The sequence below is a fragment of the Centroberyx gerrardi genome, chromosome 21 (genome assembly GCF_048128805.1).
Source record: "Centroberyx gerrardi isolate f3 chromosome 21, fCenGer3.hap1.cur.20231027, whole genome shotgun sequence".
NCBI classification, from domain to species: Eukaryota; Metazoa; Chordata; class Actinopteri; order Beryciformes; family Berycidae; genus Centroberyx; species Centroberyx gerrardi.
In genome coordinates, this window is record NC_136017.1 from 13,206,502 (window position 1) to 13,233,146 (window position 26,645).

General features: G+C 42.5%; 1 protein-coding gene across 3 annotated transcripts; it reads left to right on the plus strand.

Annotated features, from left to right (window-relative positions):
- The first annotated feature begins 3,285 nt into the window (after window positions 1-3,285).
- slitrk6 (SLIT and NTRK-like family, member 6) lies at window positions 3,286-19,751 on the plus strand. Of its 3 annotated transcripts, none has more exons than XR_013507597.1 (2): window positions 3,286-3,755; window positions 8,758-8,798. XR_013507597.1 is itself a non-coding variant. In XM_071900434.2 (2 exons), exon 2 carries the CDS (start codon window positions 15,705-15,707, stop codon window positions 18,240-18,242), a length of 2,538 nt encoding a protein of 845 aa, XP_071756535.1. In that variant the 5' UTR covers window positions 3,286-3,755; window positions 15,690-15,704; the 3' UTR covers window positions 18,243-19,751. The 3 variants fall into 3 exon arrangements, 2 of the variants coding, with proteins under 2 accessions (XP_071756535.1, XP_078147261.1); XM_071900434.2 differs by lacking the exon at window positions 8,758-8,798 and adding an exon at window positions 15,690-19,751; XM_078291135.1 differs by lacking the exons at window positions 3,286-3,755; window positions 8,758-8,798 and adding exons at window positions 8,799-8,922; window positions 15,690-19,751.
- The last annotated feature ends 6,894 nt before the right edge of the window (window positions 19,752-26,645 follow it).

A 26,645-nucleotide genomic window follows, 5' to 3' on the forward strand; every position in this document is an offset into this window, starting at 1 on the left:
TAACTAACTAAATAGATGCATAAAGAAATAGCACAAGAACTGGTCAGCCTCACTGCAAACATATTCTGAGAATACAGTACAAATTTAACATTTTACATAGTCATTCTCCAAATAATGCACCCATTGTTAGTATTCGAATAGCAGATAGAGGTGCAACCCAGTTCCAACACACCTATTGAGAATATTTCAAATCAAGAGCTCTTGGATGGGAAAAGCCTATTGTTGACTGTAATGCCTGTCTTGTACTAATGAGATATCTCCAAGCTCCCTGAACTCAAACAAGCCTATTTGCTACTTTATCAGGGGAGTGGGAGGCATGCAATTGTCTTGATGCAACAGCGCCCGAGTCCCTCTTAATATAGAGGTAACACAAAGGTAACACCCCATTCATTACTGATGGACCACTGTGAGAAAGCACAGGAGCGGGATTACACAGTAGATGATACGATGTTATTTCCTTGTTGTTATTAAGTATATGATGAATATGATGAAAATAGGACGGATGTGTTTGAACCGTTGCCAAGAGACGGCTCCTTTGTGAGCATCACCCTACTTTTTTTTAGTCTGCACGCATCACACCGTGTCACTTTAACGATAGTGTTCGGTATACAATACGTTAGACCCAGATGCATGACGCACTTATGGATCGCTGCCTAGAACATTCGGCTCCATATCTTACACCCCACGGACTGCGGGAGTCGAGGCAATAAATCTTAGGGGTCCCATGATGAAAAACAAAACAAAACCAGAAAAAAAGTAAAGCAAAAATAAAACAAATGTACCAAACCGTCATTCCACAGACCCGATAAATATACGTTATCGTTCAGTTTCAGTGTATATGTAGGCAGACTGGACTGCGATTGGGCATTAGAGGCATAACTATGACGGTGGGAGTAAAAATATTGATGTGCATGTTCTTTTTACCGCTTCAATATCCATGTCCTGTTCTTCACCAGCTTCCATTGAGATCTAGCAAAGAACCCACATCTAGCTGAATTCTTCATAAAGCTCCGTAAATAATGTCTGTTGATGTCCTATCTGCACATCAGGAGTGGTGATATAGCAAATGCTGATCAAAAATTATTATAGAAGTAGAAAAAACACATTCATGTTGACAGCTACATCAACATAGCTTCCCATATTGGCCCTAGTCCCAGTCTGTATGGGACCAAGTAACTTGATAAACTGTACAAAACATAAAAACAACACAATACAGATATGCATCTTATCTCTGTATTTTATTTGTTTTGAGTCTGCGTCAGTGTGATAAAGCACCTGGGCTTCTTCGGTACTTAATTCATAAACAACTTACTGACAAAGGTTCTTTATACTGTGGCTTTCCTGTTAATGAAAGCCACAATGGAAAGTGGTGAAAGAGCATTTTTAGACAAAGTGCCGCTGAAAGGACACAGTAGTTGTAAAGCAGAACCAGACCTTCGCTCGGGGACTTGTTTGAAGAGTGGTATTGCAAAATAAGATTCCCGCCTTTTCAAACATGTGGCGCTTGCTCTTAAAAATATATTGCTGCTATTAAAATGAAACACACCATGAAATATTGGCTTTCTAGCTAAATACAGGCCTTTGCTTAGAAAACATTTTAGATGATATTTGATTTACTGAGCAATGAATATCGACTAACGTTTTCATTTTGGACCTTAATTCTCCCCTCAAATCTTTGCAAGGTTGTCATTTTTTTCACTTTTATTCACTTCAGCATGTTCCTCAATGCACCGACCACCTCCTTTGACAAGATCTCTCTGAGTCAGGTCACCAGCGAGGTCAACCACAGACTTGCGCCCCTCTAAGATATTCCAGACGCGAGTTAACTTTACTCTAATTCTATGACAAAATCCACTTCGCTCTCTACAGCAGACACGTAACACACAGCGCGGTGGAGACATTCCAGGTCCATCTGAAAGTGATCAACCAGTAAGCTACGGCAGAATTACAGCAAGAGTGCAGACCCAGATGAATCGGTTGCCATGCCAAGGTTATGTACAGTGTAGCTGGGTATTTCAAAGCGTTTGGCTCCTGGGGCATCCTGATCACTTTCGATATGGCTTCAGACCACATCCGCAACAGGAGCTTAAATAATAATAATGTAGTCCTTTATCATTTTCCATCTGGAAATTCTCTTTTGGTTTTCCCCCACCGCAGGGAGGTCAGGCTCAGCTACAGAGAAGCAGAAGCCTGGAACTTCAGTGTCTTGCTCATTGACACTTCAGCAGCTGATGCGCGGCAACACAGGGGCTCGAACCTGGGTTCTCTGGTTGAGGGAAGGGCTCTTTATGCAGCCAGCCACCCTAACCCCCCCAGAAATGTGCTTTTAGCTTGATTTCCTCAGTCATATGTACTGATTCTCCTATCTACACAATTTGCAAATGGCCAATACAATATGAATGATGAACAATGAGTTATTATTCAATAGAGGTGTTTCAAAAAGCTGTGTTTTGGACTCTGCTATTGTATTGTGCTTTGTTCTGCTTCCTTATGTTTGTCCTATATCATTCTGTTCTGTGGTTGATTGTTTATTGATCCGTTAGATGTAGTAAAGTCCTTTGAGACATGCTTGTGATAAAGGGCTATAGAAATAAACAAACTTGAACTTGACTCATTACTGCTACCTGTCTATTATAATAACATTTTCATCCTTAGAGCTCGGTGCTGTGGCCAAGCTATTTAAAGCTCATCAATGCATCTATTTGTTCCCTCATATTCTAAGAGCCTCCAAGGGGAGGAGCTCTGCACAACTGCTATAGGGAGCTTCCCTGAGCTGCATCAAGCCAGGCACACCGGCTGGGATAATACCAGAAGTTGGTCGATTTTCCCCTTCAAAGTAAAACTGTCAAATTTGTCATTTTAGGGGGGGAAAGAATAATTGGGTATGGGTGGATATAGAGCAACTATCTAAATTATCTTTACAAAATAATTTTTACATTACATTTGGAGTAAAATTCTGTAAATGGTATCTATACGATTAAGAATAGCCTACTTGCTGTAAAAAATGACATTTTAGGAAAAACATATCAACAAATAGTACTTCCATTTAATACATGTTCCTCCTTTAATGTAGGCTATTGTTCATTTTTCACTTTACTTTTTACTTTGTGTTATTCGCAAAACAATGCAACACGGTCATCAATAGGGCTTTTATTTTGAAAGTCTTGCGGAAGTCTTGCTCTTCATTCTGGCTAGCTTGACTCTGGTGCTTCCCTGTTAGTCCACCTCTAGCGCATGCAAATTACAGAGCAACTCCAATATTTCACAGATTGGTTAACTACACAGAGCGCGAGGCGCAGCGCAGGAGCGAAGCAGTGCGCCCTTTCTGTGTGTTGGAGGGGCTGCCAAAGAAGACAGAACAGGCTCGACATATGAACAATAGTGTTCTCGTGGCTTGAACCTGCAACTTCATTCTAATTAATCCGGGGGAAAATTGGAGAAGGGATACTTCAGAGGGAACATCCCGGGACCTGTGCAAATCGCCTCGACGTGAGCACCACATGCAATGGAATAATTTGTATGTATGACAGCGTTATAAGACTCAGAAAAACTGTGGACCCGAGTGGACAAGGGGGGACTGAGGTATTCTGCGAAGTTTCTGTGTGTGTCAGCCTGTTTTAAGGAGCCCAGTAGACCGGAGAGAAAGTGTTGTGGAGGTTAGCACCTCTTCAATGCGTCGGATCCCCGCATCTCCTGATGGACTGAGCACGGTGGCATTTGGAATAGCCTGCCCCTTTTTTCATCACTTTTAACCGGTAAGTCATAGAGCAGTGTGACTTGTGGTGTTTTGTGTGAATTGTGTCTAAAACCTGCATTGTAATGTGTTTACTCTAGTTTTGCAATACTGGACCAGGTAGGCAGTATGGAGGCTTTCAGTGTGCCCGCGGCTCTGTGGTCAAATTGCCTCGGCTACTGTAAAGTAGAGAAGCCAGGTGTCCATAATGGGCATGTTCCAACTAGCAAAAGTATGTTGTCCAGTAGTTTACCTTACAGTCTCGGCAGACATAACAACCTTTGACAGTGTGAAAATGCACAATCTCATGTAAGTATACCGAATTCCACCGTTCGATGCTAACATTGTGATAGTTTTGATGTGGACTGACTTGCCACAAGCACAGGCTGCATATCGGCTGCGCGCAAATCACCACCAGAAAGCATATTCGTCATTTCAGCCGGAATGACAGACTTGATTTTACAAGAAGTGAAAAGTCCTATAAACAGTGCCTGGACTTGACAAGAGGGGGAGAGTGAGAGGGAGAAGTGAGTTTTCCTGAGGGGCTCCTTTACCTTGAGCGCACCTGGCCGCTTGCCACATGCAGCTACTGTATCCTACGGCGCTGCGCAGGGTTATGTTAATCAAGCTTCGTGCCTAACAACGCCTCTTAGCTGCTCTAAAATCACTGTAAACCACGGCCTTGAGTGGCTCATTACTTCTATGAAATGGCGGTAACAGACCATTATAATAAAAAAGAATGCAAATGCTCAGTAAACCTTTTTATTTTTGAATGAATCCACAGTAAAGCTAAAAGAGCGTGGTTGCTAAGCGACCTAAGTACCATATGAGTGACTTTCGGTAAGCGCATTAATATTTAAATCAACTGTTATGCGGTCACAGGTGTGTTTATCAGGGATTGTACCACGACTTCCAACTGGACTCAGCCAATCAGAACGCAGGACTGGGACTATCTGTTTTATTAGAAGCATAATGTATCAACCACAGGATCTTTTATCTCGTTTAAACTCATTATCACTTGGTATGTAGGCTGCATGCTTAACAGTTGCCTTCCCTGGTAGTTCCTGAAACTATGTAAAATGATTGGCAAGCTCTTATCTTTACCAATTAGTCGCATGCTTGGCCATACTGTAGATGATGACTGATAAAAACATGTTTAGAAAATTCATGCTTAATTTAATTGCCTTGTACCTTTCCTGCACAACTGCAGCCTTTTCATTTGTAGCAGGGGGTATAAGGTTGCACATTTATAGATAAGCCCTAAATTTAAGAGCAACTTAATGAAGAAAAGTGTCTAATTAGTTTCATATTGTGAATTCTATAATTGAGTTTGGATCCCAATTTTTTGCTTGGTTGAATCAATGGTTAATGATTTAATAGCTTTGGTGTATTTGCTTCATACCATGACTGTGTGGACTGGCATTGCCTGAATAAAGATGTTATAAGTTGGCTAAATATTGTGATTAATGAATGATTAATGATTACAACAGCTTTATAAAGACACATTGTACTGAACAAACTTAACAAAATGTGAAACTCGGGAGGTGATTTATCATTCAGTTTCACATTGTTGTCCCCACCATTTTCCCTATAGTTAACTACAGGTCTGCATTGAATTATCTGAATTTATGAGGGCAGACACTTCCCTCTGTTACCCCAGGCTTAAGTGAAGCATTGGCTCAATATGAACCATCATCCAGCTATCGAACTATTGGGAAAGATGATGACCCAATGTAAAATCCCCACATGGGACTGTGTGTTTACTTCTATCAGGAAACAATATTGGTTAGACCACCATGAGCTAATGTGCTTAGGCTGGCAGTGGTTTGTAATGGTATTACTGCAATGTGTGAAATAGCCCATAGAGAATGGATTTATCCTGCGTGGTCTGACCAGTGATAGTAGCCAGTAGCGTTGAGAGTATCAACTTGGGGGGTCAAAATAATAATAAAAAAAAATTGTGAAACTTTATTCAGCCACATCGTGCTTTCAGACAGGGAAACCCGGCAGATAAAGCGGAGCGGCTATCTTTCTCTAAGACATGGAGAAAATAGGCTGCACACGCCCACGGAATATTGAATCAGTCGAAAAAGGGCTGGAACAAGGGGCAAGGGAGTTGAACTATCTCTTGCCTCTTGAGTGGGCGGATGTCATAATTATCATTCTCTGGGATTGCGGTGGAGGGCCGAGGGCGCTGGCAGAATCTCTGCAGATATGTGGGTGTAGCGGTGGTGTCGACCCTGTAGGGCAAGCCACATCACTTCTAATACAGTGGAAAAAGGGACAAGTCCCACCATAATTGGGGCCTGGGAACATTGCAGGGCGCTCGGCGACGGCTCGCTCAAGTAGATGGGCGGACAGAGCCTGAACACACACACACACAGAGACACGCGCACGTGGACGAGAACACACACTCATGCGCGTACACAAAAGCAATAGAGTGCAGGGGGCTCTAATCTGCTATCCCGTGTCAAGCTGAAATGAAACAACCCTAGCTGGACGCAACAAGTCTCCCTCTCTCGCTCTCTCCCTCTAAGTCTCTTTCTCATTCTCTCTCTTTCTGCCCCCAAGCCAGTGCAGCCTGACTATACGTATCAATGGTAGCACTCAACTGTTGGTTGGTGACCTCCAAGTGAATAGGGGGAAAAAACAAAGGTGGCTCTCCTCTGCTGCTCAACCAGATCCTTTGTATTTTATGCTTTGCAGTAACTCAGTGTTAGTGTATATTGAAGTAAATTAGTGGGTAGGGCTAGCATTGTGAAAAGCACTCCCTGTAAAATGCTTTTTATGTAATTGCCAGAGAGGGCATCCTGTATTATTAAAGCATAGCTCTTGCCTGTTTGTGCTTAGTCACTCCTTGTTGTATTGCTGTTGTCCAAGAGTGTGTTATCTCAAACACCTGGAAGAAAATAGCCTTTTTCACTAAAAGCCCTCCTCGCTTTAAACCCCTCTGTCAAGAGAGATATAGGAGTGCGGCGCTGCAGGCCAGTGGATCTTTGTGGAGTCTGGTGAGTCGAAGGGATCCTTTAGGGTGTTTTCAGAAAATAAAGGGTAGTTAATCTATTGTTTCATTTCCCAGTTAGAGAATGTCTCTCTATCAGTCTGTCTGTGTCTCTCTTTTACCTCCTCAGTCTCTCTCTATCTATCCATCTATCCATCCATCTATCCATCTATCTATCTATCTATCTATCTCTCTCTCTCTCTGTCTCTCTCTCTCTCGGTCTCTGTGTCTCTCTCTCTCTCTCTCTCTCTCAAGGCCTATGCATTTCAAAACATCTTGAAAAACCTGCTGTATGGAAAGCAGCACATGACATATCACAGGCTGTGGTTAGCATTATGATGAAATTATGAACGGACTATTAAGGGCCAAACACATTGCACTGACTTTGTATGCAACACTCCCTTTTGTTGCATCAATGTCACGTGTGCCATGCACACTTTTCTTACACCAGACATGTGGTGCTTGTTGCCTGTAAATGCATTAATCTGAAGCTTCTGTTATGATTCGAAACATTTTTTAAGGTGTCTGGCAGTAACCCATCCGAAAAACAAATAATGAATTATGGGTGTTGAGAGAATACACTGTTTTTGTTTTTTTGTTAAACTTGACTTTGAAGATTTTGTGCTTTGAACAGGAGCTTTACAATGCTATCTGTCCACCGTGGTATTCACATTTAATTGGTCTTGAAAGGTCTTGCACAGTAAGACAGTGCAGGTCAACTCAAGTCTCTGTAGTTCTAAAGTCATCAAACACTCAATTAACTCAGCCGCATTACCTGACCTAGAAAAGAAAAACTATAAGAGCAGAGCAGCACAACAAGATATCTTGAACTAATTATGTATCAAATTTGCTGTCCTAGCCACATTTTCAACATCAAGGTGCTTTAACAAAGCTTTTGGAAAGAAAAAAAAAGCGACTTAGGCGTTGGTTTTAATTGTCTAAATTTGTGTTTGAGGACATAATTGGAGCTAAATCTGGACAAAATCTTGTAGTCTGCATCTACTTTAATTAGAATGACTTAAAGCTGCACTAGGCAAGATTTTTATGTAAAAATATATCTGTCTTATTGGCCTAAATCACAAAGTAGGACTGCAATAGAGAAGAATGTCCCATCCTCTCTAAGACGCCGTAGATTCACCCTATTTGGCCAAATGAAATTCCAGTATTGGGCATGGACACTGCTCCGCCCACAGGAAGTGACAAATCAAATCTTAAGAGTGAAATACAAACGGTCTCCTAAACAGCGGCAAGAAAGCGCTTTACCTCTATCTCTAACTCACTTATCTTGTCTCTTTAGTATCCTTTGGTATAAAGCATCACTGACCAGCCGGGTTGGTAAACATGAACGTGCTGTGTGCAGTTTACTGACATCACATTGCAGGATTTCTGAGTATTGAAGTTCAAATTTTCCAAATAGTTTCCTCTCGCTGCCATTTGAAGCCTCCAAAGTGCGAAGTTGCCTAGTGCAGCTTTAATTTACTTTTTTTCCCATTTTGTTTTGGCAAACATTTCACGTGGGGACATTCATTCTTATTACATCTTGTATTCAGACTTGGAGAGTGGAAATGCAGAGTAAAGCACACGTACGCTAGCTACCATTCAAGTCAGAGGCACTGTGTCCTGTCTTTGGACTGTTCCAAGTTTGCTCGGTCTGACATTGACGATTCCAAGAAGTCTCGGTTTTTTCCATTTGTCCCAGACTGGATTTACTTTGCTCATTTGCATTCGTCTGCTCAGAGAGTCGAACGGGCCGAGTTTTGTTTTATTTATTGTTTTGCTTATATTAAGCAAGTTAAACCAGTCCCAGTAGTTTTGACCCAGAAATGAATTCTCCAAGAGCGTAGATGGTAAATAGGGAGAGGACAATGCTGAGAAAAGAGTCAGAATTGGGGGTAGTGCATGATGCAGTCAATGATTTTCTGTCTAACAGGGTAAAACTTGCCACTGCACGTATTTCTCAAACACTAAGAGATATCCTGTGACTTTATGTGACACTATGTCCCCTTCTACTTTTTCCTTCTAGACAAGAGCCCAGGCAGTTCTGGATACCGTATTTATCCTAGATTTTTTTTTTTTAGACAACTCTTTTATGTCATTCTTCATTTATCAGGTAGTTTACAATGGAGGGTGAAGGAAGGCAGAGGGAGGGGATGGCGTGCAAAGTTTGTGAACCAGATAAACCCTTGATGTAAGTACACATGCCTTTTAGCCCTGTTGTAGCTGCATTACAGGAAGTTCTAGGTGGTGCCCTTTAAATTGTTTATCCTCAATAAGCAGGTTCGTCTAGCTATAATCTATGGCTCCTTTCAGGCCGAACTTTGTGTATCAGGATGCAGATCTACACCTATTTATAGAGTGAATCATGAGACTGTCATTGCCATTACCCTGTAGCCATTCTTGAACAGTCTGATCATTCTACTGAGGCTGGGCATTCCATTGAAGTGGGCAATTCAAAATGGAGAATAGAGCGGAGAATAGATGAAAACTGAAGAGAGACTTAGGAGGATCATGTAGGACATTCTGGCTTGGGCTGGATTATGGAATACTGGCTGATTGTATATTTATATAAGTCTAATTTACTCAGCTCCACATTTTAGCGAACTGATTCGCTCCTGTCTGGACTAAATATTGGCACTAAACACACCTGTGGTGTTTCATTACCTGGTTGAAAAAGTCTAACACAGTGTACCCTGCTGTGCACCAGTGAGTCATTACTAAACAGGAAGAATCTGTCTCTTCTAAAAGGACAATAATCTACACGTAAAACATTTACATCTGTTAGCTGCAGATGTCTTTCCTTGCAAAACGTAACTTGATGCCACTATACACTGGTGTAATCTGCCGGCTCATTTCTGGAGAACTAATTACTGCGCATTAGTTAAACAGACCATTTGAAATGCAAGCCTGCTAAATCACGCTTGCCAAGGGAGCTGAGCTACACCCCCACCCCCCTCTGTGCTTCTATTATTAGTTCTATCATGCATATGCTTGCTATCAGAAATTAGGGCCCACCAGCTGAGAGGAATGGTAAGGTAAGTAAGGAGGATATGCACTACAAGGTGTAATGCTTTATGTGTACGTACGTGCGCGCGCGTGCATATGTTAGTGTGTGTGTGGGTTTATGTTCATGTGGATGTGTAAGCTTGCTATGTTTAAAGGTATTTAGCATATCAGGCCACACTGCAGATATCGCACCATGTGATCAGCTGCCAGCTGTTAAGGCTGCTGCATGACTTGAGCAGGTTCACAGCTGATCTTGCTTTTAACGGGCCACTGATGATGCCGCTAAAGACGCACCCTTTGTAGCACCCGACCGAGCACGGGGCATGATCCTCGCTCCCCTGGTCACTAAGCCAATGGCTAACCACACTGCCAAGAGGATCTTTCTTTCCTTACGCTTTGTAGAGCAGTTGGTAGGGGAACCGTGGGTCGCTACCCCCCCTAGTCCCCTCCAGGTGGAGTGTGGGGCAGATTTAATAGTCAAAGACACGAGGGGGGGATATGCAAGTTTGGTCCAACTGGTCGACTTGATGTTACACTGAGTTTTTGAACCGAAAATGCTGTAGGTGCATTGATATTCGTGACTTGTGGGCAGACTCACAGGCCAGTGTAGCAAGTGGGCAAGGAGCTCGCCCTGAGATATCACGAATATCTCCACGGAGAAGCAGACAAATTGAAAAATATACATCAGTAACTTTGGGTAGCATGAAATGGGCACACACCGTTTTCCGCAGAGTTTCCCTCTGACACCAATGCTGCACACCGCCCGGATGGATTGGAAACCTGCTGCCCTGGTTACTAACCAACATGCTCAGTACTGAGACATAATTCGGCAGAAACTGTGAGGTCATTTCCCAGCCAAGTCCCATCAATGACTCCAGAAACAGTATCCTGTTCCTTCCTGCTTGGCACTCGGCATCAAAGAGTTGGACTCGGCTAGTAAGGCCCTGTCGTATACCAGCATTCTTTTTAGTGAAGATTACATTTACATTTTAACTTTTAGATATCTACATGACACACCAGTAGATTAAGCACTGTTTATGCAGGAGTGGTGGGGACCTCAGACCTCACTAAATTAAGAATTACCCTTCCAACCTCTTTGTTTTCAACATTCATAAATCACCATAATTGCAATTGGCCTAATAATGAAGAGGCATAAGGTCATAAAATGCTAAGAACTCGGATAAAAGTGTAGCTTTTTAAAGCAAGTTGGGAAACTAAGAGAAAGCCAGGAGTGGCAGTGAAGGAGGTTGAGTGGAGGTGGTGAGGTGTATCCAGAAGATATGTGTTTTAAAACGATAGATGTGGAGTGACTTTTATCAGTCCTGACGGAGGCGGGAGAATCGCTTTATCGGTTAGGTGCCACGAGGGATAACAAGCCTTTTATAGCCGTACATCAAGTTGCCTCACGCTACAGGAACAGGAATTAGGCTTCTGCCTTATGGGCTATTTGTGGCTCCCGCATGCTTTACTTACTTTGACAGTGATGAGGACAGAACATGACTACGTCTGTGTTCATATTGTCTAAAAATAATGTCCTAGCCTGTCAACCGGCTAGCGCGCACGCTACTCGGTGCGGTTCGAATCCCAACTCATGCGATGTTGTCACATATCTATCTTGCCTGTGTCACTTCACTGGATTCTGTCACAGAACTATTGGAGGAAGATACCATTGTCTGCCTGCTCTACCTATGAAATGTTTCTCACTTGAAGTCAAACTTTGGCCACTGACTACAGGGTAGATTTAGGAAAAGTTACTGGAAAAAAGACAGGAAGCATTGTAGACAATTTCACAGAACCTTGATTTTATAGTGAGCATTTTAATGTCACATGCTGCGAGTTTGGCACACTAGTACAATTTGGGCTAATTATACATATAGACCACAGCTACCAGTTAATCTAATGTATGTAATCTCTAGTATTTAGCTCTGATGCAGTAGACACAGTAAGATCGGCCAGTCTCACTATGCTAATTGGTGGTACATCACTAGAAAAAACAAAGAAAGGAAAACATAACAGAAGTGAAGTGAAAGTACAAAAGCCCAAATACAGGAAAGTGGACCAGTTAGGTATGTGCGACTCTGACGTCTTGCTATGTTGATGAACATCAGAACAGTTTAAGCCGAGGTGAAGCCTGGACGAGTCAGAGCAGCACACTGTCATCTACAGGTATGCATGGTGGGGGGAAAACATTGGTTAGAGAGTGGGCCCCCATGTCAGTTGCCCTACAGCCCTTCCAGCTCCAGGGCTTCTGTTCTGTAGCCGACCTTGACCTCTGACCTCCATGTGAAAGGGGGGAAAGAGAAAAGAGAATTTCCCTACAGGGATCAATAAAGTATCACATAATTTATCTTGGACCAAATCGCGTGTGTCACTGTGATTTATGTACCGGCTTCTTTAGTGTTTGTGCATTGCCTGTGATGTTCTGGGGTTGACTCTATAGGGCGCTAATATCAGTACCATCTCCTTTGCATAGGGTGAGAGGAGTATTGCATGCATCAATCACCGCAAATCTGATCGATTTTGAACGGGCAAAACAGTCTACAGAGCAACGCGTTGCACTGATAGATGTGGCATGTTGATGAGGATGAAGTACCTGTGTGGCAGGTGGAGTGTGTGCATATATGTGCATGGTTACTGTATGAATATGTACTATATGCATGACTTGTGGAGTGTGTGTGTGTGCTTGCTAGAAGAACCCTTACCACTGTGACATGGTATTGTACTCCTCAGTGATGCATGCAGTGCTGCATTAGGTGGGGGTGGAGGGAGTCCCATGACCTTATGTAGCACTCCACTGCACTGGAACAATACAATAGTCGCCCCAAATAAAGCGTGAACACCCTATTTGCGGAGCTGTAAATGGGCAAAGTCTATTGTGTATATTACAATGCTCACAGCAGGGTTGAGTGAGTGATAAATATTCCATCACTGGAGGATTTTTCTTTTTACTATACATCTTCTCCTCCATTCACTTTCTCTCCACTCTCTCTCTCTCTCTCAGTTCTTTGCAAGTTATTTCTCACTCATCTCGTTCAATGTTGTACGACGAGTTGGCTTTGCTCACATGCATGAGGGGAGATCTCATAGGGCTTCAGTAGATCTCTAATTGAATTGTCTGAACAGCAAGAGATGCACATTTGAATCTGGGAGCGGGGAAAGGAGAGTGCCGCAGAAGACTGGCACTGGAAGGGTCTTTCATCTCTTCCGCCCATCACGCTGAGTTCCATACAATATGGATCGTCTGAAAAATGGATCAGTTAGAGATGCCAGTTTCAAATCCGGAAGAAAGAGCGCATGAGGCTAATGTCTTTTAATATCTCTCCCTACATGTTATCAGGCAGTGTGCGATAACATCTGTGAATAGCTTTGGTTTCATTTTGCATTGTCTTATAAACCATCAGGGTCACAGCAGTGCACAAGGGTCTCTTGACCACCAGGAGGCTCCTGAACAAGCAAGTGAAAATGAAATAAAATGAAAAATGGCTAAACAAATTCTTGGACGCCAGCTTTTGGAGCCATTCTGTGAACCTTATTGCTGTCAAAACAGCACATGTTTAATACCTTTTGACAAATTAGATTCTTGTGTTCTGCCATATTTTCTTTCATTTATAAACACAGGGGTAATTGAAACTGAAAGAAATTAATCTCTCCTTATTTTTCTGCCTATTTTTGGCTAAACATGGTAATTTCTCAGCTTGCTGTGACGTCTTGGAATGTCAAGCTATTCCAAATGTAGGACATTCCCAAGGCTGTGACGTTTTATGCTGCATTTCAGATCAGCTTTTCAGTCTTAAAGTTCATGATGAGGAAAGTACAGCTTGTCTCCACAATATATGGAGGAAAGTGGTAAACTAGTCATCGTGACTTAAAGGTTTCCCCTATTTATGCACACCTAATAGCCTAACTAGCAGAATAAAAACAATGTTAAGCATAAACACACCGGTGTACATATCTAAAATTCCTGAAAATGATGTAAGCAACTCTATAACAGGTAACATCTGTGCAAAATTCATTTATATTGGAGACAGGGGCAGGATGAGCCACTAGCAGATTCACCCTCTCAGGTCCAAGGGAGTATTGACTGAAGACTATTTTCTTCAATACTGTGAAGTGTATATCACTAAGAAGTGCACATTACAATTCTGTAAATGTAGTGGCTAGGCCTACTGCACTCCCCTTTCATGTCCCCATAGGGAGTTTAATTTCTTTTAGCTTTCTAGATTCTATAAAAAAATATATGACGACGAGATGAAAGGTTTCATTCCAAAATACTATAAATTCATAGTGGATGAACGTTACTTGAAATTCATTACACACCATCTGAGAAATAGATGGGATGCTACTATTTTATGAGAACAATTGTTCAGCTTACTAATAACTTGGATGCTATGTTATGAGTTGTCAGTCATTTTGCAAGGTTTTTTCATAAGGTGGGTCTCTGTTTTTTTTTTCAAATGAAACTCTCCAGATGCCGATTAGGATTCAGTAACAGGGATTGTTGTGCCTTCATTTCATCTTTCCCTTTCTTACCTCCCGCAGCATTTCATTAGTTAAGGATGGATACCTAGTCCTTGATAGTGTGAAGATGTGTGTTTAATTGCTTCACCATCAGTCCCATGAGAACGAGAGACAACCTGAAGTCTTTGATCCGGTGTAATTTCAGTCAAATTGATGCGAAACAGAGTTGTCAGATGGAGTGCGGAGGCCTGTCATAATCAAAAACACGTCTCAGTGTTTCCCTCGCCATTGAATATTCAAGATGTGGCCTCCTGTCATGACGTGTGTGTCCTCTTCATAAGAACTTGGCTGGGCTTGCTTTCAGTGGACAGTATTGTCTGCATGCTCTTCCAGAGGCTTTGGTGCACTGCCTAGAGAGTATTTTGGAAGAAAAACGTCAAGCCCACTGGAACAACATGATCAGACCTAAAGGGAAATCAATGATGGACTGCCATTTTCTGAATGCAGATGGTTTTACACTGATTAATGAATATGGTCTTGGCTTGTGGTCAGTTCATTTTCAATTCAGTCAAGTGAGAAAGTAAATTGAATGAAGAACATTAAATGCGGTTCAATAATTAAAACAAGAGCAATCATTTGCAATTCTATGTCAAGGATGCCGATGTTTAAAATGGTTCTCTGAAATTGGCTGAATTGACACCTGCCCTCGTATGACTCACACTGAGTAGAAAGTCTTTGTTCAAATGAGAAGTCTGCATATAAAAAGGCAGAAAAATTCAGTCAAATGAGAGATGAAAGCCCGCTTCCTGAATAGACCCCGACCTTATTGTGAGTCACTGGAGGAGACGCTGTCTTACTCTCGTTAGTCAGCCTGAGAAATGGGGTTGCTCATTGGCAAATTGCAGTGTATGAATAGAAAACGTGGATTCTGATGACTGTCAGTCCTCAAGTCCACACAGAACATACCTGTGTTGCATAAAGGCAACATGGGGACAAAACACATTGAAAGAAAAGCACACATAATAATGACACAACTTCATGACCTCGGGTATATTTACAACAGATCATTATTTTTTACACAACCTCAGCAATGTAGATTGGTGGTCATGTAAACACTGTTTTGCCTTTTCCTGTTATACATTTTTCATATGTGATTACTATATAAAGACAATTCTACACTACAAGGACTCTCTCATCCAAGAGGAGTGTTGCTTCCCCTCATGCATATGATGCACCCATAAATGTCATTTTACGCTGTTGCAATTTTAGGCAGACTACGACAAATGTCACACATAGTAACACATGAAACTTGTATGGAGTTCAGATCATCTGGGATTGAATATCATTTCAATCTCAGATGTTTAAATATTATGTATTGTTCTGAAGTATACATTTATTTTGTGTCAATCTTTGCATGACTTTGAAAACAATTTACACTTTTATCTCTCTTTCCCCCCACCCCTTCTACCCACACTTCTGTCCCTTTCTTTACAGATATCTGAGACAGAAATGCTGGCCTGTATCATTTTCATCGGCTTGTTTCTCACTGCGGCCAGATCCCAAGATATCCATCCCTCAGAGGCATCATCCTCTATTAGCGAGTCCTGTGACTCCTTGTGCTCCTGCGAGGAGAAAGATGGCATCCTTCATCTTAACTGCGAGCAGAGAAACATCAGCAAAATCTCCCAAATCAAAGTCCCGTCAGGTGTGCCCTTCCACCTGAACCTTTACAAAAATGACTTGGTTGAGCTCCGCGCCGAGGAAATGGAAGGGCTTAAGAATGCCCTGTCGCTGCACATTGGGGCTAACAGCATACAAGAGTTGGAACCGGGGGTCTTTAGCACTCTTGGTTCACTGAAAAAACTCCACATAAATAGCAATTTCCTCGTCACTCTGAAAGAGGACACTTTTCACGGCCTGGTGAATTTAGAGTTTCTCCAAGCCGACACAAATTTCATTCGGGTCATTGAGCCGGGGGCCTTCAACAAGCTGATCCGCCTCAAGGTCCTTATCCTCAATGATAATTCCATCGAGTTTTTACCCAGCAACATCTTCCGGTTTGTGCCCCTCACCCACCTGGACCTGCGGGGCAACAGGCTGCAGACGCTTCCATATGTCGGCTTTCTGGAGCACATCGGACGGATAATGGAGCTTCTGTTGGAGGACAATGACTGGGTCTGTGACTGTGATATTTTACACTTAAAAATCTGGATGGAGAACATGAGGGCTCAGTCGGCTATCGGGGAGGTGGTGTGCAGCAGCCCACATCACCTCCGGGGGACCATTCTCGCTAAAGTAAAGCGGGATGTTCTCTGTCCATCCCACGCAGACATTAACCTGGAGGAGCCATCGAAGTCACTGGATATGGTTGTTACTCCCTCATCCAAAGTGGCTCAGATTCCCAAGCTGATGGACGCCAAGGATGACGCCAAGATCCCGACTCCGTCTCACATTCCTGGCAGTCCTTGTGTGGAGCAGTGTTCTTGCCACAATCACCCCGTGGCTGGATTTTTGATGCATTGTCAGGACAGAGGGATTCAAAAGGTATCGGATATCGGAATACTTCAGCAGAGCCCCACCAAACTGGTCATGACAGGGAATATGATTCAGAAACTGTTGAAGTACGATTTTGTCACGTATGACAGTTTAGAATTGCTGAACTTGGCAAACAACAGAATTGATTACATCGATAATGAAACTTTCCTCAGCTTGAGCAGTTTGAAAAAACTTTACTTGAATGGCAACAAGATTGAAAAGCTGGTATCCACAATGTTCGTCGGACTCCACAACCTTGAATACCTGTATTTGGAATACAACCTTATCAAAGAGATTGCTCCTGGCACGTTTAATCCCTTGCCAAACCTCAAGCTGTTGTCACTGAATAACAACCTGCTCAGCTCTCTTCCAGCGCAGATATTTCGCAACGTGCCCCTCACCAAATTAAACCTGAGGAAAAATCTACTTATGCACCTGCCAGTGAGCAACGTGCTTGATCAACTTGACTCACTAGAGCAGATTTATTTAGAGGACAACCCCTGGGATTGCAGCTGTGACTTACTCAGCCTCAAACAATGGGTGGAGAAGCGGAAAGACACGGTTGTGGGCTCCATTTTGTGTCACACCCCAAAGAAAGTGGTGCAGGCTGAGCTGAGAAGCCTTCGTCACGAGTTGCTCTGTCCCGGTTTAGTGACCTTTTACTCTTTGCCCCCAGGTGGGGAGGAGAGCGTCACAACTACGCTGGGGCCCGACAGCGCCGGCAGGGGTTTGCTCAGCTCACTCACTGACACTGTCCCGCTCTCCGTGCTCATCTTGAGCCTCCTCATTTTCTTCCTCATGATTATATTCTGCTCAGCGGGGGTGGTGGTGTTCGTGGTGCACCGGCGGCGGCGGAGGGCGAAGAAGAAAGCGGCCGAGGAGCAGCCCAGGGAAAACAGCAGCAATAGCCCCATTCACTTGCACTACAGCATGTACGGGCAGAAAACCACGCACCACACGCTCACACAAAGAGCGGGGTCCGCCACTCTGTACGAGGAGAGATCGCACAGTCCCATAGTGCAGATCTGCCGCAACCCCACCTACTGCGCCCAGCACAAGGAACACGAAGCCGACTTGGATTACAGCCTGGACGAGCCCAGCGCCAAGCATCACGTCTGCCGGAGCATCATGGAGAAGGAGAACACCTCTCCGCTCACGGGAAACCCCAACCCCAACAAATTCAGACCCATGACTGGAGAGTGCCCCACAGAGTTTGTGACTCTCGGGAACCCCAACTCCCTATACAGGAACATTCTAGAGAGGGAGAAGGAGCTCCAGCAGCTCGGAATAACGGAGTACCTTAGGAAAAACATGCCCCAGCTTCAGTCCGCTGTGGAGATGCAGGTCCCGGGGCACCAGGAGGAGCTGAAGCTAATGGAGACAATTATGTACTCACGACCACGCAAGGTCATGCTTGAGCAAACTAAGAATGAGTACTTTGAACTAAAGGCTAACTTGCATACTGAGCCAGATTACTTGGAGGTTCTGGAGCACCAAACTGCATTTAACTGAGCTTAGGCAGAAAAAACAACTATATGTTATGTTCTGAAACAAGTGCCTTGTCTGATTTGCCCTCTTGTACTTTCCACAGTATGAAATATATACCATGGACACATCACATAGCAGTTTAATTGTAGCACAGAATGTAACTGGTTTATTCTCTTGTTACCTTTTTTTTTTTTTCTGTTGACAGCCGTGTTATGTAGCTGGTGACAGGTATAATATTTTGGCCAAATGTAACTTCAAGAAACTGTTGCAGGGTGTTGAGCAGTCCTGGGTTGAAAACCTCTTGAAATCCATTCAATCAGCTTTCTGTGATTGATTAAATATCCATGGCGCACTGCAGCCAAATGAATTGATCCCCAAAGTGCACACCCACCCATCTGACATCCTGGCAGGCTAAAGCAGCCGCTCCAAAATAAGTGAGTGAATTTCAACCCCCACTTGACCCAGAATTGCTGTTAAATCAGTCTATCGTGGCTCTTTGGATATGACCTGATTACCCCCTCTGTCAACACAAGCCAGTCTCTTAGGTCATAACGCTGTAACCAGCATGCTCATTGTGCCGTAGAGTCAGCAAAATGCCAACTGTACTTTGGACAACATGATGGGAGTTTTGCATATACGCGGTTCCAGTGCTACTCTCCTCTTAGTGCTTTTGATTAATCAGAGGCACTGCATATTCATTCCAATCTTTGGACATTTATTTATTTTGTATTCAAACTGGTGGTATTCATGAAAAGGATGTTAATACAGTTTTTTTTTTTAATTAGTAAATAGAGCACTTAAAGTATATTATACACAACTGTAATCTTGTAAAAATGCATTGCACTAATCAAATGCCATAAGGTGGTGCATGACAATCAACACAATGTCCTGCTGATTTTTTTTGTTGTTGTTTTCTTCCTGCCAGAAAAACAGAGCCACAAATGTGTATGATCCTTCTGTGTGTGTGTGTGTGTGTGTGTGAGCGCGTGCGTGTGAGATTGCGTTTCATTTTACAATATTATGTCTGACAAAATAATGTGTGCTCAGACAGCATTCGGTAACATCGCTCATTCCTTTTGCTGAGTTTTGAACTGTGCGTTTTTGAACTGATTTGTGGCGGGGCGTATTCAGGCGTTAGCACATGAGCGCGTTGCCGAGGAGCGATGTTGCCCAAAAGTTAAGCTGCAGCTTCCCATGCAGACAACCTGCCGGCTGACTCTGGCCAACTTTTCCCGGTTTCCCAGCTCATAAGTACACCAATGGACTGCCGGCGATGTGGACATTGTCATCGTTCAGGATTTATATGCACTCCATTCATACTCTCGGAGACTCACATTCAACTTTGAAATGGTTCATGTAAGCACACACTCTGTAGCTTTTCTACCTATCTAGATTTAATTATTTATTCTGTATATTTTGTATATACTTATGTTTCATTATATCTTTGTTTTTTTTTGTGTGCCTTCAGTGCTGTACAGAATATAAACAGAAGTTGTAACTGATGAACAGAAAATAAAGAAATGCAATATTACATAAACTTGGAAATTAAGGCATGCTCTTACCTGACATTTGTTTCAATTTATTTAAGTTCAAGCAAACTAAGGAAAGCAGAATGATGCAGAATTTAAACCCACTCCTGGCGTTAATAGCATATGTTAGAGTGATGTAGAGTTATGTTAGTATGTGTTTATCAAATTTCAGATTCCTGTTAGCCATATTGTAAATATGCTCAGAATCAGCACAATTGGATGTTTTTCATATGCCATAGGATTGTTAAAAGATCAGTTATCAAAGTACGACTATAGGAAATCAGTCACTTTTGTACATATAGCTGCTGTCACAATGTCAAAGTCAAACCCTGTTATATACTAAGTTTGCCTTTGTTGTTCAAGCTTGAGTTACCCAGAGCCATCTGTCTCGAATGAGTTCTGCCATTCAGCAGCCAAATCAGTAAGGCCCCAACAGATTCCAATACGTCTTAATAGGAAGTTCCATAAGCCGATGCTGCCAATGCCATCGAGCCAGTAAGCAATTTTAGCTAAGACTGCTTAGTGACAAAATTTAAAAACTCAATCATTGGAGCCTTCAAATGAGTCTAAACCCCTGAATGTTACACCTTTTAATAGATACAAGGCTTTGGACCTACTGTGGCATTCTGCAGAGGTAGAACACACTCTGTCAGCTAATTGGCCCGTCACAGCCATCCGGCGCTCAAAAGAACGTTATTTTCTCCCTATGTATTATCAGTCCTGCGTGCATACGCTTGTGTACACACAATTTGGTTGTTTTCCTCTCGCGTGTGAATTATTTAGCCCCCCATGACGGCTCATCCCCGGCCCTTAATCACACAACAATGGCTGCAGGGTTTCTTCACCAGCGATGCTTTTCTGCATGACGTCCATTTTCTGCTCCTCTCCAGGGAAAACAGTGGACTTTCCAGTTCTTCCATTCCCCCGTCGTAATTGATGTATCTGAAGCTCCTTGTAAGAACACACACGTAATCTCACAATTTGAAACGCTCACACACACATACATACACACTGACACACATCACTGCAGGTATGCAAACTCAGAAGACACAGTAACAACACAAAGGCAAGCTAGTACATAAAGACTAGCACACACACACACACACACACACACAGCAGGGAAGACTCGATCCTATGAGCCTCTGAAGCATTATGCTGTTCTTAAAGGTGTGACATCAGGAAAGTGCAAAATAATGTTCCGGGATGCATTGTTTATGTCAAGAGACTGAAGCGAAATGGGTGTGACAAAAATTAGTTTTGTATATTATATAAACCAAAGCTCTCCATGTCGCCCGTCTTGCACCAAGAGTGCATTGCTGAAATCACGACAAAAATTGAATCCAGATCTCAAAGAAGAGGGTACAAAATGTTCTGGCGCTACTGTGAAGCTAGTCAAACAAGCTATTATGCTGCGGCTCCACGCATTTAATCAGCACTAGTGAAACCTTGTGCTTGTTAATACTTCAGTAAGGTTGCGGTTGAAACCCGAAGAGATTCCATTTTATACCGAAAACTAAAATAAATGATCTGTTTAATGTCAAGATGAGCCAGACTATGAATTATACATATGCACAAAAACTGCCATCTGTTTTTTACCCTTAAAATACATGTTGACTAGTTGTGTGTCGTGTATTGTGAACAACACAAGAACAATGCATAATAGAAACTTCATAGTTACACCGCAAGTTCCCTCCCTATAGAGGAGATGATCTGATTTTGGTGCACCTTGCTGCACAAATTTGCATATTAATGAGGAAAAATGACGGGACATTAGGCAGCTGAAGGGCCTCTTGTTCGGTATAAGCTATGGAAGTGTGTAACACTCAAATGACTATGGTTGTTCCTGTTCAGAGACGCTATGGTTCACACACCGGTGTTAAACATGGGTTTTGAGAGGGCACGTCACATCATGAAATATAGTTCTGTGGAAACATGAACAATGTACAGTCAGCTGCAGAAGAACTCACAAGGAGCCTGAAATCTGACTGCTTACAGGACCGATGGCGAAAAAGTGTGCAGATGGCACATTGTACACACACACACACAATCCACTTTCCTCACAGATGTGCCACAAATGCGAACCAAATGGAGTCCATAAGCCAGACTCCGAGAGCCAAAACACACTCATAGACTTGAACTCAAACACTACACCAGTTACCAACTGTGACTATTTACAATTCACTCTGAACACTGCCTATGTTTGTCTTGTGTCCCAGCCAGAAGAGAATCCAATCTTGTGACCTGAAATATGATTATCTGCTCTCAACAGCAAAGTCTTTTTACACTTGTGCACTAAAAAAAAACAGCAATGAAAAACCATAAATTATGCTTTTAGTAGGCTAAATAACATGGCATATTATTATAATATTAGTACGCCTCTTGCCTCCATCAAAATAAGCTGTAATGTGAACTTATTGGTGCCCTCTGTCTTGTTTGTGCTGCAAATGATGTATCCTTTTTATTAGTGAAAAGCATTTGAAAAATCTATATTTCCAACCCAAAGTTATTATTTTATGAAGTGGACTATTTTTACATTGTCCCCAAGCACAAGTCATTAGTATTCATATCCTGAGCAAAACAACAGAGCATCTCTTCTGGGTAACACTATTGATCCTTCTTTGGAGCCCAAGTGTTTCACCGGGGCCTTTGGAGTAAGCTGCAGTCAATTAATGCCTCGTGCATTACATTATGCAGAGTGCACTTCTTTCTTGTCCTTTATTCTCCCTGACGTCTAATGTACAGTGGGCTGCCAAGATACAGGGAAATTATGTTACTGGGTATAATCACCGTATGGAGTGTGGACACAAAGGCGTTCAGCACGTATAGGAGGTTGAAAGTCGGAGGTCCGAAGTTGAAATGAGCCGCCCACACAGGTTCCAGTGAAGCAGCAGAAAAGAGGCGACAAGCGAACTGCCAAACCAAACCAAATGGATTCCAAGCCTGGATATCGATGGTGTTTGCAGAGCTTCTGAGTGTTTTGGGTCTATTGAGACACCAGATTGGCACACTGAGACTCTCAATGTGATGCAGTGTTTTGTGACACTAGTGGTTGTCAAGGTGGGGTCCCGCAAGGATCCTTAAGGGGCTCTAGTGGGTCCCCAGCAAAATGAGGAATAGTTTAATTTTGCAATCATTTAATTCTCTATCTCCACAATTTTTTTCCCCACAATTCAATACTAAATCAACAACCTGGGGGTCCCTAGGATCAAATTTGATTAAGGGGGGTCCATGGTCTAATGTGGGTCTATCTGTGGTCTATCCGTAACATGAAAGGGTTTGAGAACTCCTGTTTTATAGCAGCACATCAAGGGCTTTGAAAAACTTCTCAGGATTTCCACACTGTGTTATAGCGCCTTCAGAGAGGATTCAACCCCCTTGACTTTTTCCACTTTTTTGTGATGTTACAGCCTGAATTCAAAATGGATTACATTTTTTTTACATTTTTTTTTATACAATAATCTATGGAGTCAAAGTGGTGGATTTTGGAAAAATGTATTAAAAATGAAAAGTTGAAATGGTTTGAAGCAATAAGTATATAGTTAAGGTGCATCCAAATTCTTTTGAATGTCCTTGACATCTCTACAACTTAGTTTGAGGCCACCTGCGACCACTTTAACTTACGGGACATGATTTAGAATGAAATGCATATGTCTATATAATGTCCTACAGATGACAGGGCATGTCAGTGCAGAAGGTTTAGCATGAAGTCCACAAAACTGTCCATAGAAGCTATAATCAGTATTTCTAATAAGTATTCAACCCCATGAGTCAATACTTATTAGAAACAACTTTGGCAGTGGATTGAATACTTATTTAAGTGGTATTTCTGTGTTTTACTTTCAATAAATTAGCAAAAAGTTTGAAAAACATGTTTCCACTTTGTCCTTCTGGGTTATTTTTTCTTGATTTTTGATGAAAAAAACTTTTTGAAATCAATCTGCAACGTCACAAAATGCAGAAAAGAAAAGCAACGGGGTTGAACACATCCTGAAGGCACTGGAACTATAAAAAGTGCGTCCTTATCATGTGCCCACATGCTATGCGAGGTCCAACCATGAATGAACCACCATTATGAGGGGCGACTTTGTGTTTCGGTACACCCCCCCCCCCAACTCCCTGATTGAACTGTCGTCTGTGACACAGTCTTGCCCTGGGGGAGATCTTATGATGTCAATTGCCAAGTGGAGCAGCTTGCTATGAGTCCATGGACATTGAACCTCTTGCCTGTTGTTCTCTTGGCAGAAAGGTTTAAACACCAAGCCACTGACCCAATTTTGCATCTGAACGTCAGATGTTCGTCATTGAACATATCTTTCGTTCAAAGCAGCCTCTCAGGTGTGGGGAGTAGAAATTGTGGTATTAAAGGAAAAATTCACCCTTAAACACATCCATTTCATTGTTTGGTTCTTTCTAGACACCATTTTGAACCAATGTTAATCACACAGGGAGAAATCAGTCGTAGAAGAGGCAGATAGACCAATTTCTCCACTGACAGCAGCCTCAATAGACCAGAATGCAGACCAGAACACAGCACATGTTGTGTTTTGAGCAACTGTCACTTTTTATTGACGAGAAAAACTCGCTCTCTTGCTCTTGCTATCGCTCTCTCCATCTACATGTATCACCCTCAGCTGAATGGAGCAAGTTCAGGCCCGTTCTCTGGGGGGTTGTCAAAAGGCATTGTGGGAAATGTAGGAAATCAGTAGAAAGAAGTAGATGAGGCAGGCTGAGGGAAATTGGGAACACCACAACAGTAAATTACAACACTTCATCACAAAATAACTCCTGGAATGCGTTGAACATCACAGATTGATGATACATAGTATTTGAAGATGGGTTTTTCCTTTAATGGAGTGTGTGCAGGCCACCCTCATGCAGCATTTTATTGTGTATCACATATAGCACAATGAAAATAGATTGGAAATAACAGAGGAAAATGTGTTACCACATACTGCGAGTGAGATCAGAACCAATGTATGCAGTTAATGGTGGGCAACGATGAGACAAGGCAAACAAACCCCAGTATAAAAATATATTCCATTTTCTGAGTAGTATTGATTTGTTCCGTTCTTCAGATCTCATTTTCATCTCCCATCAATCTCATACTTTTTCATTATGAAAAATATTAGGGACACGTCTTTTCATGAAGTACACTGATGAGGTGAATCCAGGTAAAATCCATTATCCCTTATTGATTTCCCTTATTAAATCTATAACTATCACATCGATCATCTTGGTTGATTAGACAGTAACAGAAAAAAAATCGAATCAAACACTGCTGTATCTTCACTGTACTCCACTAAATTTTTAATCATCTCAATTGTGAAGGTCCAACACTGTACTGTCTATGTTGCACTCTACTTCTCCATCTTTTTTTTTTATCATGTGCCCCTCTGCACATGTTTTGCCCCAAGTAGAGCATGAACGGAACACAGCAACTGACACAGACATAACACATGCGAGACGCCGCACATGACTATGCCCCTGCTGCCCTGCTGTATGTCAGTTTTGCATATACTGTAAAAAAAAAAAAAAAAGAAAGAAAGCTCAATGACCCCCATCCCAGAAGAGCCATCTCTCCCTTTCTCTCTCTCTCTCTCTACGCATCCGGCGAAATGAATATTACAGGCGGCGATAAAGCTTATTCATGCGAGCCGAACATGTATGCGACATGTATGCGTGTCCCATAAGAGGATACACTCTCCGTTTGGTCTCGGAAAAGACGGAAGCGCGCGCTTCGGCTTGTTGAGCGCAAAGCGAGGCCCGGGCGTGACGTGACCGTCTGCGATCGGGCGAGAGAGAGAGAGAGGGAGAGAGAAAGAGAGAGAGAGATGGAGATAAAAGGAGACTCAGAGCGAGACCTTCGAAGATAAGGAGTCACAAGTCACACTTGTGCTCCCTGACATTGGAACAGATTTCCTCATATGATCACACTACAGAAATATGAGATGGTAGCCCAAAGTGTTTCTAATAATATTACAGGCTAATGACCCACTTAGAGAAGTGCCTGGCCCGGCCCACTTGGATCAGTCAAATCATCACTGATGGGCTTTCATGGAGCAGCACAATCCATCCATTCCACTGCTGAATGATGATGCAATTAAATGTTTCATGGTGTGCCAACATATTACCACCGCACTGGCTCCCAGCTATCATGGTTTTTGTCTCGGAGCGCTGTCATGCGAAGCACAAAGAGATGGGATGTGAGCCTCTTTCTTATTTTCTCTCTTTCAATCTGGTTTGCCTCGTTTTATCTTCCACTAACTTTCCCACTCGAACACTCCGTCTTCTCCGTCTTTCCGTCTTCCTCTTTCGCTCCTGAGGTGCAACAAAGTCATCTCAATTAGAGGAGTAAACTTTAAACCTGTGCTCTCTCAAAATGATCTGTGGCGCGAATGCACATGAACTCTCTCTCTCTCCTTTTTCTCTCTCTCTGCTTTGTTCCCTCTGTTCTGTATTCAATAAGGTGCGGATGTAGAGATCAGCAGCGTAGGGGAAAGACTATCCATCGCACTGAAGCGATCTGGCAAACAGACTTCGGATTCAGTCACTTTGAATGGTGAATTCATTATTCAACGGTTCCTCGGCGTCCTGCGAAAAATCAGAACTCCAAGAAGGCAACTTTTTGGCAAAAATATTGATGTGAGGAAACTTCCAATTTTCTTCCACCGGTCCTTAGAGGCAATCCAAGAGGTTAGATATTCAGTACAGTCAATGATCTGAGGGGATATTTTATATGACATGACAAGAGGAAAATTCTGGGTCATAACACTAATGAACTAAGCATGCTGAACGAAATTTAACATCCTAAATGCACAAAATTGTTGGGATATTGCTTGGTAAACAACACCAGTGCATATGAACCCAATAGACTTTGCTGTGTACAATTTTTGCTTTG

Bases quoted from the DNA above. Each gene is read 5' to 3' on its own strand.
- slitrk6 (XM_071900434.2), top strand. From the start codon at position 15,705: ATGCTGGCCTGTATCATTTTCATCGGCTTGTTTCTCACTGCGGCCAGA.